A 12,329-nucleotide genomic window follows, 5' to 3' on the forward strand; every position below is an offset into this window, starting at 1 on the left:
GGGATACCTGAAGTCCATTTGTTAAGAAAGAAAAAAATGTGGGTAATGGGTTTGAAATAAACACAATACTATTATCATCATGTTTTAAACACTGACATTTATTTAGGGTTTGTGAACTCATACATTATTAAGATAAATTCTAATTTATATTAGTACATAATAGGCAAATATATAATACAATAAATTGCATTTGTAGACATAAATACAAAATTTGAGGTAGGGCCTCAAGAATAATGACTTTTTAAATGAATAATGCACAGTATATAATATGTACTCTGTAAGATATATATATGATGCATCATTTGTAACATAATATATTTTCTTCATGTACAGTTAATGAAAAAATATAAGGACCTGATTAGGGAACACATCTTTATTCAATAGGCAACAGTACCACATACGATGCCTGCATTTAGGACATTAGCCAAGTACACAATTTCAGAATAAACCTATTCCATGATAGGTCCATAATAAAGTGCAAAAAAAAAAAAAAAGACAAAACAGTTCCTAGTCAATTACTAAGTATCATCCTAACAATAAAATACACCTATAAGGCAAATGGTTACCTGAAGATGTATTTAATCCATGGCAGGCAAATCAAACCTCTGCTCTCAGAGATGATTCATGCCCAATCTGAAAATACTTTCTCTTTGGCTGCAGGCTGCTCAGAGGTGATCCAAGCCAAGACCACAATTCAAAATTACTTGGCCTTTCTGTACAGTTGAAGCAAACTCTGGGAATGATAGGGAGCTTTGCTTTTAGAAATCCCAGGGACACTTTGTGGAGAAATTACTATCGAGATTAAACTCACCCAAGCCTTTGCTCCCAGCCTGGAAGTTTCGTGCATGACACCCACCCAGTGTGAAACAGAGGAAATGTTCCTTTGCTGGCCTTGGCCTTCAGTGCCTGCAGGACAACCTGCCATACAGCATGCTCCCACTGGAGTCAGCTGCCTCAAAGACGAGTGTCACAAACCCAAATCCAGGTACGGCAGCAGCAGTGTGATGTTGCCATCAAGCACACATTAAGCAACCATTATTGTGCAAGTCTCTGGGAAGAGGACGATGACTGATGGCCAAGGGAACAAAGAGGAAAGAAAAATTCAAATTTTAGGCATGGGAAGACCATGCTGACAGATGAAGGTTGTCAGGCAGCACTGAGGCACATGTAGATAACAAAATAAGGACTTAGTTAAGGAAAACTCAACTCTAATGCAATATTAGCGTAAAGACAACCCAAGTCTTAGCCATTTAAAGATCATTGTATTAAATTATTTTTAAAGTGCTGCTCACTGAAGTACAAGTTACATTTCTTACACATTAAAAACACATGGGAACTTTCAAAGACGTTGAGGTCGAGATTTTGCACTGACCACAACTTTCATGCAACAAATGAATATAAAAGAAACAAACAAAATAAAACCAGGCTGGACACATCTGTACATGACAAACACACAGCCCTAAAGAGACTAAAAGTTACTAATACGCAAGACAAATATTTGCATAAGAAGCCACAACACCAACAGTTAAGAAATATACATTTTTTTTCTCCTTTAAGGATATTACAAGGTTACTGCTTTTAACATATGGCTTTTGTTTTTCTCTGAATGGATTTCTGGCATTTGTCGGTGTTAGGAAATTATCTCACAAGTGGAAAATACCTCACCATTCTGCCCAGTAAAAACCAATGAAAATTTTTCCTCAGCAACTTGGTTTTTAACTCAGTTTGAAGGGGAATGCTCAAGGAGCCGTTTTTGACAATGCCCTTCATTTTCTTCTTACTCATTCATTTTTTTCTCATCCAATTGACTGTGGAAGAAAACACATAGCATGGAAACATCCACCTGGTTAGCATCCCAGCCAAGTGTGTGGTGGGGGGGGGGGGGAATGTGGCAAAGGTTGATACATGATGACGAATCAGCTTGGATGCTGAACATCTGTCTGCCAGGGAAAGCCTCAAAGTTGAACATGGCTAGAGAAATGGGTAAAAACGCAGTTTACAAAGTCACCGTTTCCAGATAAGTTCGGAACCTTTCACCTTTCAGCAAATTTTACATGAAAATTGGCAATTGTAGGGAAAGGAAAAACACTCTGGCTGTTCAGGGAACAGCTAGCTACTGGGTCTCAGCCTGGACAAATCTGGATAAACACAAATGTAGCTGCCTCCAACTGTAACATTCACAGCAGAATGTAGCTAGCAAGGAGGCCCCTGCCCTCACAAGACAACTTGCAGTTCAAGTTCATATGAGACAAACCTGGCAGCAGCCGTCGGGTACCCCCCCACCCCTTCTTTTAATCACGACAGCAATAATCAGCAGAAATGGGGTTGGCATCCAGCATCGGACTCCAGTTTTAGCCAAGAGGCAAGAGAGGGAAGCCAAAATCATTCGCCCTGACACAAACACACCAGTCCCATGAGAGAATGCTAATTGATTTCAGCTCTTTTCTTCAGGCTTCAAATTGGAAAAGCTAGAGATAATTTCCAAACCTAAGTTTTTCCTCCCTGCCTCTCCAGCTCCACCAGTTATCACCTGGAGACGCTAATTTTTGGTACCACTATGTGAAATCTGCTACAGTAAGGGGGGCTCTCATCAGTATGGCTTTCTTGGGGAGACCAGTGTTCATGGCAGACAAGTCACTATGGGAAACACGGGGGCATTTGAGGCTGCAGCTCAGGTTCCTAACACTGTGTCTAGGGGAAGCTCAGTTTAGTCTCTGTGATAGATTCTAGTAAGTTCTAGCTTTGGGAAATAGGCAGAAAAGGAAAACAAAGGGGAAGAACAAACAGACACTGCAGACAAAAGAGATGAAAACCTACAGTTCAAAACCCATCTCTGTTTCCTTTTCTCCCATCCAAGTACTAACCAGGCCCGACCCTGCTTAGCTTCCGAGATCAGACGAGATCGGGCGCGTTCAGGGTGGTATGGCCGTAGACTCTGTTTCCTTTTCTAAAGTTTCCACAGGCAGTTCTCAAAAACGGGAAAATCACGTCAGTGTTGGCAAATGACAATGATATTTGCCCTAGAAAAAGAAGAGCTCGGTAAAATGAGTTGAGACCTCTTTTTAAACCAATGAAGTCATTTAAAGTAAAAACATGTTACATTAAGGTCTTTTGTTAGGGTTCACTGCTGTTGAACGGGATGAAAATGTCACATCAATATACAAGATTTGAACTGAAAACTTTGCCTGAGACCCTGTAATGTGACGACAAACAAGTAAGAAAGTGATTGAGATGGTATCCCCTAAAGAAAACAATTTTAGGTTCAGATATTATTACTGTAAGGAAAAAAAAAATCCGGACTACACTATTCTAAACTCACCATCTCTACAGTGGTTCTTAAGATATTTATAAAGACAGAAATCACCACTACGCATACAGACTACATGAACACATATCACATTTAAAAATCTCATATATGCATGTTCAGGATACAAGAAGATAATAAAGGTCACGGCTTCGCCAATCTCTGCAGACATATGATTCGCTCTCATTAGAGCACAGTTAAGAGTATTGTGAATTGGGAAGTCTTAAAATTGAATCGGCTAAATGTAGTCTTAAAAGCTATAGTCTTAATTGGCTCACTTGCTACTTACCTAAGCTGTATTTACCAGAAATTTCTGTAAATACAGTGACCTAAAATGTACTACCAGCACATGGACTATCATGGTTGCTTTCAACTAAACTCTCCGTTTCTTTGATTTCTCTATGACCACAGTTGGCATTTACTGTGAATGAAAAAGAGTAAAAATTGAGAAGTGTTCTGTCTTGTAGGAGGTTATGTCTTATATATAGAAAATATATAGACACAAACGGGTAAGTCTTGTTTTCCCCGAGGTTGGAAGACCAGGGATCTACAGCTCATAGAAAGACATTTTGAGAAGAAACATGGGATTGTGACACCGAACCACGGCGTTAAATGTCATGTAGAAACTAGAATGGAGCTCTGCTATGACCATACAGAGGCAAATTACAGGATGGCTCCTTGTGCACAGGCGGAGGAAATGATGAAGAGAATTCACAAATATAGTTACTTCAGAAAAAAGAAAAAGCAGAAGACAAGTGAAGGAAGAAAACTCTCCACTGAGATTCGCAGTGCGCAGAGACAAGTCTCTGAGTTCTTGGCACACTTGAGACAGTTGGCCCAAATGAGGGAAAACAGATCCCCAATTGTAAATGGAAATCTACAATTGGACACCCCAGCGGTGTCCGCATCCACTGGTTTGTCTTATCCTAAACCATTTTCAGACCCCTGCCGACCATCTAAATATACCCTCCTAAACTTCCTGCATCTGAATGAAATCACTACATTGCTCAGCTTAGCAACACTATGGAGCCCAAACAACAGTCTTGTAATTCTGCCATTTTATATAAGCCTCCATGGCACCACCAAGGACAACACACAGTGGATACCCCCGCCCGACTGGGTCTTGCGTACCTACTCGTGACTTCACCGGAAAGTGCCCACTCACCTAGCTGATCCACTCCTGCCGGGTAAAGCCTGAGCTTCCAACCCCTCTGGAAACTGACGCCATGGACACAGGCAAAGCGCCTCGAGTGGTCTGTCTAGCTCCTCACTACAGCATGCGACACCGTGTCCTACTTTTCTATATAACCATTCTCATGCATGGACATGAACCAAGACGTGAGGAGAGAGAAGAAAATGGGAAGAAAGCCGGGGAAAACCTTAGGGGAGGCAGAGAGGAAAAACAGGATCAAGTCCGGGCCATCCCATGCCATTGGACTAGCACTGGGTACCCAGTTCCAAATCCTTCACTGGCAGTTTGAGTCCCAGGGAAGAGGTTCCCAAAGGGTCGATCATGTTCTTGTAACGCTCCCCACGGTGCTGAGCTAAGAACGGGCCCCAGTCCGGCTGTGGCGAGCACACCAACTTCAGCCTCTGCAAAGAAGCCAAAGACACACAGGGTCACAGAAGTAACACGCCACCCCTCCCCTAGGCACCACCCATCTATCCCCAAACTGCTTGACACCACTTTTGCCAGAACCTTCCTTAAGCCAAGAGGTCCCCGGCCAAGAGAAGCGGTTAGGAAGATAGCCCTCTTAATTAACGAGGTCAAGGGACGTTAAAGAGGAGACGTAGTTTGGTTCCCTTGAAGTTATTTACATCGCCCTGCGAGCAATATAACAATTGCTCAGAGTTTGCCTTGCACAAGATTAACAGAGGATAAAGGACCCAGATTTTAATTATACATTTTTTCCTTCCAAATGAAGAGAATTCGCAAGCTTCTCTCTCCACTGCCAGACGCAGTCTGTAAAAGACACACGCTCAGTTACTTTTGTTCCATAGTCCCAACAGTAGGTTGTTACATCAAAATAATTGGATTTTGTTTAGCATATTTCCCCAAAGTATATAAATGGCCGGGGAAAAAAAACACAACCCCAAAAACACACTGCCAAGAGTGAGCAAAGATTTTAATTATCTGTTGACAAAAAATATATGCTCCTGACTCGGTTCAGCAGTGTAGGCAAGCCAGAAATAATGGGACTGTCTCTGATCCTTCAACTGAACTTTTTACAGAAAACATAATTTGATGGGAAAATTTTCTAGAAAAAAGTTAAGAAAACATATTTCAGACTCCATAAGGGGGAACAATTATATGTTTATTACCTATTAAAGTGAAGCTATTTCTTATAGCTGTTAGTTTAATCTCCCCTTAATCATCAGTTTGCAACCTTTGTGTCCCAAATCAACCATAATAAATTTATAGAACCAACTCATCAGTTTAGGGAATTTCGGCCTAAGACAAAAGTAGCAGAGGCTACACTAGCTTCTGTTCAAAGGGAATGAGATTTCTGGGTCAGTTGGTGGGAGGTTCATCTGGGGCAAGAGGGAGACAGCCCTGGGGGTAAAGGGGCCCACAGTAATTTACCTCAAGGGGACAGCAGACAATTTCCTGAGGATGCAAACTGGAATATCGCTTCAGTAAGGAGACTCCTACATTCCCTTTGTCAACTCTGTCTCCATTTTCAGTCCATTGAAAATAAAAGCCACCCCCTCTGTGGGATGTTCCGGAGACCTCTCTTCCTCTTCTCAATCTGACCAAGAGCCAAGCCTATACACCTGTTCTTCGCTGCCCTCTATTGGCAGGTGTTTCTTTGCCTTGGTCTATCCCAAGGCCTCTGAAACTTGAGTGTGCATCAGAATCACCTGGTGGGCTGGTTAAACTACAGACTGGGGGTGGGGGGCGTGGGGGGGGCTGGTTCCCGTTCCCCACCTCTGGTTCAGTGGAGCCAGCTGGAGCCTGCTCATTTGCATTTCCAACAAGCTCCCAGGTGGTGCTGATGCTGCCAGTCCCGGGGCCAAACCCTGAGGAGCACCGGTCTGGTCCAAAAGGTCCAACCTCTGGATTTTCAAGACAGAGGCAGTGCTGATCTATCCCTAGCACGCCTGAGCCAGAGACTTCTCATAAGTAACAAAAGCCTGACCACACTTCACTGGTGGCTGAACAAGTGGCAATGCGTTCCCAGACACCCTGGAGTCAGGGTGGGGATTTTTTTTTTTTCTTTAGAAATGAAGGAAGTATCCATCAAGGGATTAACAAGGACAGGTCTCACCTCACACCAGCCATGCCCCGGACCTCTCATTACATTGTATGGGGATGGTGACATGTTCATGAGCTTGGACCCCTCAGCCATTCTAATACCAGTCCAACAGCAAGGGGTAGTGATTTAAAACGTAATGGGAATAGATGTTTGGAGGGAGAAGACTTGGACAGAGATGCACATCAGGAAAGCGGGAATCTGACGTGTGGTTAAAAACCAAATATCAGATGTAAACTGTGGGTAAGGGGAGAGGGGGAGGGGAACTCCAGGAAAGAGGAGACATGATCTCTTATTCCCCAGAGCTGCCAGGGCATTGAGGAAGAGCATAACAGCTTGGCCTGCGGATCGGCTAAGTCTCTCCATTAGAGGAATAATACATAATAAAAACGGGTTTAATAGAAACGGTGGCAACTGTGATCACTTAATCACCAAGTCTCCCTGGAGAATAAGTTTACCAAATCTGTTGTTTTTTAATGCACGGAGCTCTGAGAACTTCTCCCTCGGGAGGGGATGGCAAGGAAAAGGAGCTGATGGAATTACCTCAATAAATCTGCCAGGGGCCAGATGCATTTTTATCACAAACATAATTGGAATCCAGATAACCGAACAGGCGAGCATCAGCCATCCGAGCACCATGGACCAGTTAGGGTAGCGATAAGAGCCATAGGTCATGGGCTCCCACTGGTAAAAGCTGAAGCAAAGGATAAACTAGGAAGAAAAGAGAAACACATGTGTTAGGCTGGTGATGCGAAGTGTTCATTCCTAAGAGCCAGGTATTGAGCCCCTGCCATCAGTTTGCTGCTTTCCTATCTATGATCCCATGTTATATCCAGACCAACCCTGAAAGAGGTATTATTAATAATCCATTTTCCAAATGAAGAAACTGAATTTCAGGAGGAAGATGACACACACTTGGCCAGCTGCATTTGCCATCTCCCAGAACTGAGCAACGTGTATGGGTACACACACACACACACAGGCTGTGAAGACACTGTAAGGGCCATACGTCAAGGGGACTGATGCGTGGAGCTGGGCGTATTTAAAGGGTTGTCTGTACTTTCTATAGTGGATAATCAAGCTTTTGTTGTGAGAAAGAATCCATTCAATGTATGTATTTAAAAAAATTTTTTTTAATGTTTAGTTTTGAGAGACAGAGAAACAGAACCTGAGTGGGGGAGGAGCAGAGAATGAGGGAGACACAGAATCTGAAGTAGGCTCCAGGCTCTGAGCCGTCAGCACAGAGCCCGACACGGGGCTTGAACCCACGAACCGTGAGATCATGACCTGAGCCGAAGTCGGATGCTTAACCAACTGAGCCACCCAGGTGCCCCTAAATGTATGTATTTTAATATTTTTAGAAATGAGTTGATGGGGTGCCTGGGTGGCTCAGTCGTTTAAGTGTCCTACTTCGGCTCAGGTCATGATCTCATGTTCTGTGGGTTCGAGGCCCTCGTCAGGCTCTGTGCTGACAGCCCACTCATGCTCTCTCTCTCTCTCCCTCAATTTCTCTCAAAAATGAATAAACATTAAAAAATAAAAACAAAAATAAATAAATAAATGAGTTGAATCTACCTTGACTTCTCCTTGAATGGGGAATGGCCCGTATCCAGGCGCTGCCTTTAAAGCTGGCAGAGTGAGGCCAGGAGTGGTTGGCAAGCAGTGACTGAGCCTGAAGCTGAGTCCTATAATAAACCATGGGGCACAGAGTGGGTGCACGGCGTACTCTCAACCGACTCAAGATGAACGGGCCGTGTCACCCAACAGTGGGCCAAGAGCCAAGAGGCCAGCAGGCTGATCTCGGTTCCACTGCTAGCTAGAGGAGGGACCCTCATGTCTCAGACTTTTCTGCTACAAAATGGATATATTTCACACTGCGTACACAACACACAGGGGCTTTCTGGGAACAATGGTCTGATATTTACTCAAAAGTCCCCTCTCAATTTGAAGAGAGGTGATGAGTCATTTTCTGCCCATTATCTGCATCACTGCACACTTCAGCAGGAGCAATGAGCACCCTCTGAAAGCAAGTTTAGAGCAGCTGAGAAGGAACAAGGGAACACCCATGGGAACAAGGGAACACAAAGAGAGGCACTGGAAAAGACAGAACAGGGGTTCTAACTGTTCTTGCCACACCTTTGGGGAGCACTGACCTGAGAAACTATGTTCTTGCCCATGTTCATAGCGGCAATATAGTAGCAGCCGAGAATAATGTACCTAATAATGATGACATAAGTCCTGCCTTCCCCCCCCCCACCCTGCCGCCCCGCACATCTCATTCTATCTTAAGCCGTAAAATAATGGCCCAGAAATGATTGGAGGGAATTATGTCAGCAAAGATGATATATGGAAGTGTTTTAGAAAAGCATGAAGCACTATACAAATGTAAGGCATATCTATATTATTGCTGCAAAGCCCAGGCTGCTGGGCCAAGTGATTATTTCAATGCAACAATAATTCAATGTATTGATCTGAAGCAACATGAGCCTGAAGACGGCTGTCGAAAACGCTGCTCCTACGGAAAGAGATGCCTTACTCTAGGCCCCTTTTTAAACATTTGCCCCTAGAGTTATAAACTTTATTAACCAGCCTATTGGAAGTATGGCCTAATGTAATTATGGTAAGTTACTCCATTTCATTTACTATATAAATAGCAATACATCTGCTTATGTGTGCACATAATTCAGTAACATGATCTGACTATGTATACAATAATTGCATGGGGAATATTTATAGCTCTATAAATCCAAGAAGGCACATATAAAAATGATCAATTTCATTTCAGAGGTTTCTAAGTAATTTAAACCCATAATCTCAGTTCATTCCAGCATACCACAAATACTCGCTTTACAGAAGGGCAAGTGGCAAAAAATAAGTGTTAGGCTTGGTCCTTTGGTACCCATTTCCAGTTGCACAAATTCCACATCAAACTTATGTGCGCACACCTGTTCTTGCCATAAATTTCCCTCTGCCAAGCCAACTTTGATAAAACCCTGCCTCAGACAAGCCTGGCCATGAGAGATAATAATTTAACCACTGAGTCAGGCCCACCCTGACATTTTGCTGATGGCAGCCAAGGAAGGAGAGAGGTACATCAGTTGACAATGGATTTGGACCACTTCTACTTGTCCATGGCTCCCAAACACAGAAGGGGAATCTGGATCAGGAGCTTTTCTGGGATCTCTACAGGTTTCTGATGGGAGTTTCATAATTGAAATCAAGAAAGCACAGCATGTTGAGAAACTTTCTCAAAAAACACAGCAAGTCCCTGCAATTTCTTTTCCCTGACTCTCTGCTCACAGAGATTAGAATTACTTTAATTCCAAACTGGCCAAACTCCACTTGGAAGTGAAAGCACTGAGTTTCTAGAAATTTATTAGAGTGTGGGCTTGAGGCCTAGAAGCCCTGGATTCAAGTCTCAGCTCTGCCTCCTGAAAGCTTTGTGGCCTTGGTCAAGCTCCTTAGCCTCCCCGGGCCTCAGCTCACATAACTGTAAAATGGGGGGAAGAATCACCCACTAAGCAGAGTGGTCGGAAGCTTTAGGGGCAAAGTGCCTTCCTCCAAACAGACCTCCACAAATGGTGGTGCCGGTTCTTATGTTTATGTGATACGTTTCTGCAAAATATAATAAAATTCTCTGAAGCTTAATCTCTTCCAAGACAGGAAGGAAAGTCAGGTCTTGATTTCACCCAAGAATAAATCATATGTGGTGGTGACTGGGGGAAACAGTGAAGCTCAGGAGAGCCAGAGAATGCCCCCAGGCAGGAGAGTTTCAAAGTCCCCCCCCACCCCCACCAATTAGGTAAATCTGAGCTCTTCATATACATTTCAGTCCTAAACTCAAGAAACTGGAAAATCCATTTTGATTCTTTTCACCCCTCATGCCCCAGATCTAGTGGGACTTTTCTGACAAATTATCGCCTCTAAAATGTGAGCACTGATGTGGGCCTCTCAGTATGGTGTTCATGTCAGTGCAGAGGGAGATAAATGCTGAATGGTTTTTCTGTCTAAACTTATGTCTTTTCAGAAATCAGTTGAGGTGTTTTGATTAAAATTCACTCTGTGACAGTTAAAAAAAAAAAAAAAGAGGGGCGCCTGGGTGGCTCAGTCGGTTAAGCGTCCGACTTCAGCTCAAGTCATGATCTCACGGTCCGGTCCGTGAGTTCAAGCCCCGCATCAGGTTCTGTGCTGACCGCTCAGAGCCTGGAGCCTGTTTCGGATTCTGTGTCTCCCTCTCTCTGACCCTCCCCCGTTCATGCTCTGTCTCTCTCTGTCTCAAAAATAAATAAATGTTAAAAAAATTTTTTTTAAATAAATAAAAAATCAAAAAAAAAAGGAAATACATATTTTCTTTACAATTTTACTTCATCCTGTCTTGTTTTCCTTTAGAGAACCTGGTGCTGAAGTTAAACAACGGTCTTAATCTGGTTTCCAGTGCCACCTGCCGGCTGCAACCAGAACTACAGCCAGCTTCCTGCCGCCTTGCTTTGATAACACCCATCACAAGCCAGGGAAGCGGAGGAAAGACAAGGTCGCGGTCAATTACTGTGCTTGGAGGGTGAATTAAGGCAAAGCCTTCAGCCTGTATCACAATAAAGGAAGGGACGGGATGTGCATGCAAGTCCCTATGCAGATTTACTGACACATGAAGGGCTCTGATATTTAAAAAGATGAATGTTAGATGATCTCAAAATGTCATTGTCACACTTGAGGATGATGAGATAGTTCTCAAAAAACAATAAAAGTGAACCATAAAGGTCTAATTTATGCTATCTTGGTTGTAGAGCAGCTCTACTGAGTAGTGGTTAAGAGCAAGAGTCCTGGAGCCTTTTGCCTGGGCTCGAACCCAGGCGGTGGTTGCTAATTATTAGGTGTGCAGTGCTAGGTAAGTCACATAGCCTCTGGGTGTCAGCTTCCTCATCTGTGAAATGGAGGCGACTGCAACGCTAGCCCCGCAAGGCTGCTGTGAGGGAGAGATGTGGTGACACACATAAAGTTCTCTGAACGGAGCCCGGACCGTGGATAGCATGCGGGAAATGTGACTGTAATCTGCTAACAGTACATGAGGAAATGTTCTGTAAGGTTGCTCCAAACTGCATGAGTCACCGCTAAGCACCTTCAGGTGGGCCACTAGATCTCTCTGAACCTCAGTTTCCTCTTCTGGAAGGCAAGAATAATACACCTTGTTCAAACGTAAAGCACCACATACATAGGCGAGATCCAACTACACGATAAAGCGTGCAATCCTTACCGTTAAAATGGTTGGAGTTACAAACGCCCAGCAGACTTTCCAGAAAATGTTTGGCTGGAATCCAATCATCATTTCTATATCTTCACAGAATCTTTGCAAGCCTGCAAATAGACAAGTGGAGACAGCATGAGGTGCAGTGGCAGGGGGTTGGGGGAAGGGAGGGTAGAGGACAGGGTCTAGAGGCCCTCACTCAAGTAAGTGCCATTGGCTAGGGATGGCCCCAGACTGGTGTCAGCATGACCCCTATTATGCAAGAAACCATCAGACAAATGATTCGCTGCCAGGAAGATTAGGGCAAACTGAACATTTAAATAGATATTAAATATGCTCTGCAGTGAGGGTCAAAAATGTCATCCCAAGGTAACATCTAAAAAGCTCAGTTGCAGTCTAGCCCAGGCGTCTCAGCACTGCCGCAGCCAGGCATAGTCACCTGTGCGGCTGTTTTCACAGACGGCCTTATGTGCTTAGCAACAACTTCGGCAAAATCCATTACGATCGTGGTCAATAAGCACAGTGTATT

General features: G+C 43.7%; 1 protein-coding gene across 1 annotated transcript in view; it reads right to left on the bottom strand.

The window, feature by feature from the left end:
• Nucleotides 1-1,875: 1,875 nt before the first annotated feature.
• The window catches only part of SLC6A5 (solute carrier family 6 member 5), a 57,206-nt gene continuing 46,752 nt past the window's right edge, over nucleotides 1,876-12,329 (bottom strand). Inside the window, exons 14-16 of the mRNA XM_086677815.1 lie at nucleotides 11,810-11,910; nucleotides 7,102-7,269; nucleotides 1,876-4,897 (exon numbers count right to left, since the gene is read on the bottom strand). Of these exons, the coding sequence (XP_086533941.1) occupies nucleotides 4,742-4,897; nucleotides 7,102-7,269; nucleotides 11,810-11,910 (425 nt within the window). The 3' untranslated portion in view covers nucleotides 1,876-4,741. The remainder of the gene's footprint in view (nucleotides 4,898-7,101; nucleotides 7,270-11,809; nucleotides 11,911-12,329) is intronic.

This window comes from Puma concolor, chromosome D1, assembly GCF_028749965.1.
Source record: "Puma concolor isolate L17-30 chromosome D1, mPumCon1.1.hap2, whole genome shotgun sequence".
NCBI classification, from domain to species: domain Eukaryota; kingdom Metazoa; phylum Chordata; class Mammalia; order Carnivora; family Felidae; genus Puma; species Puma concolor.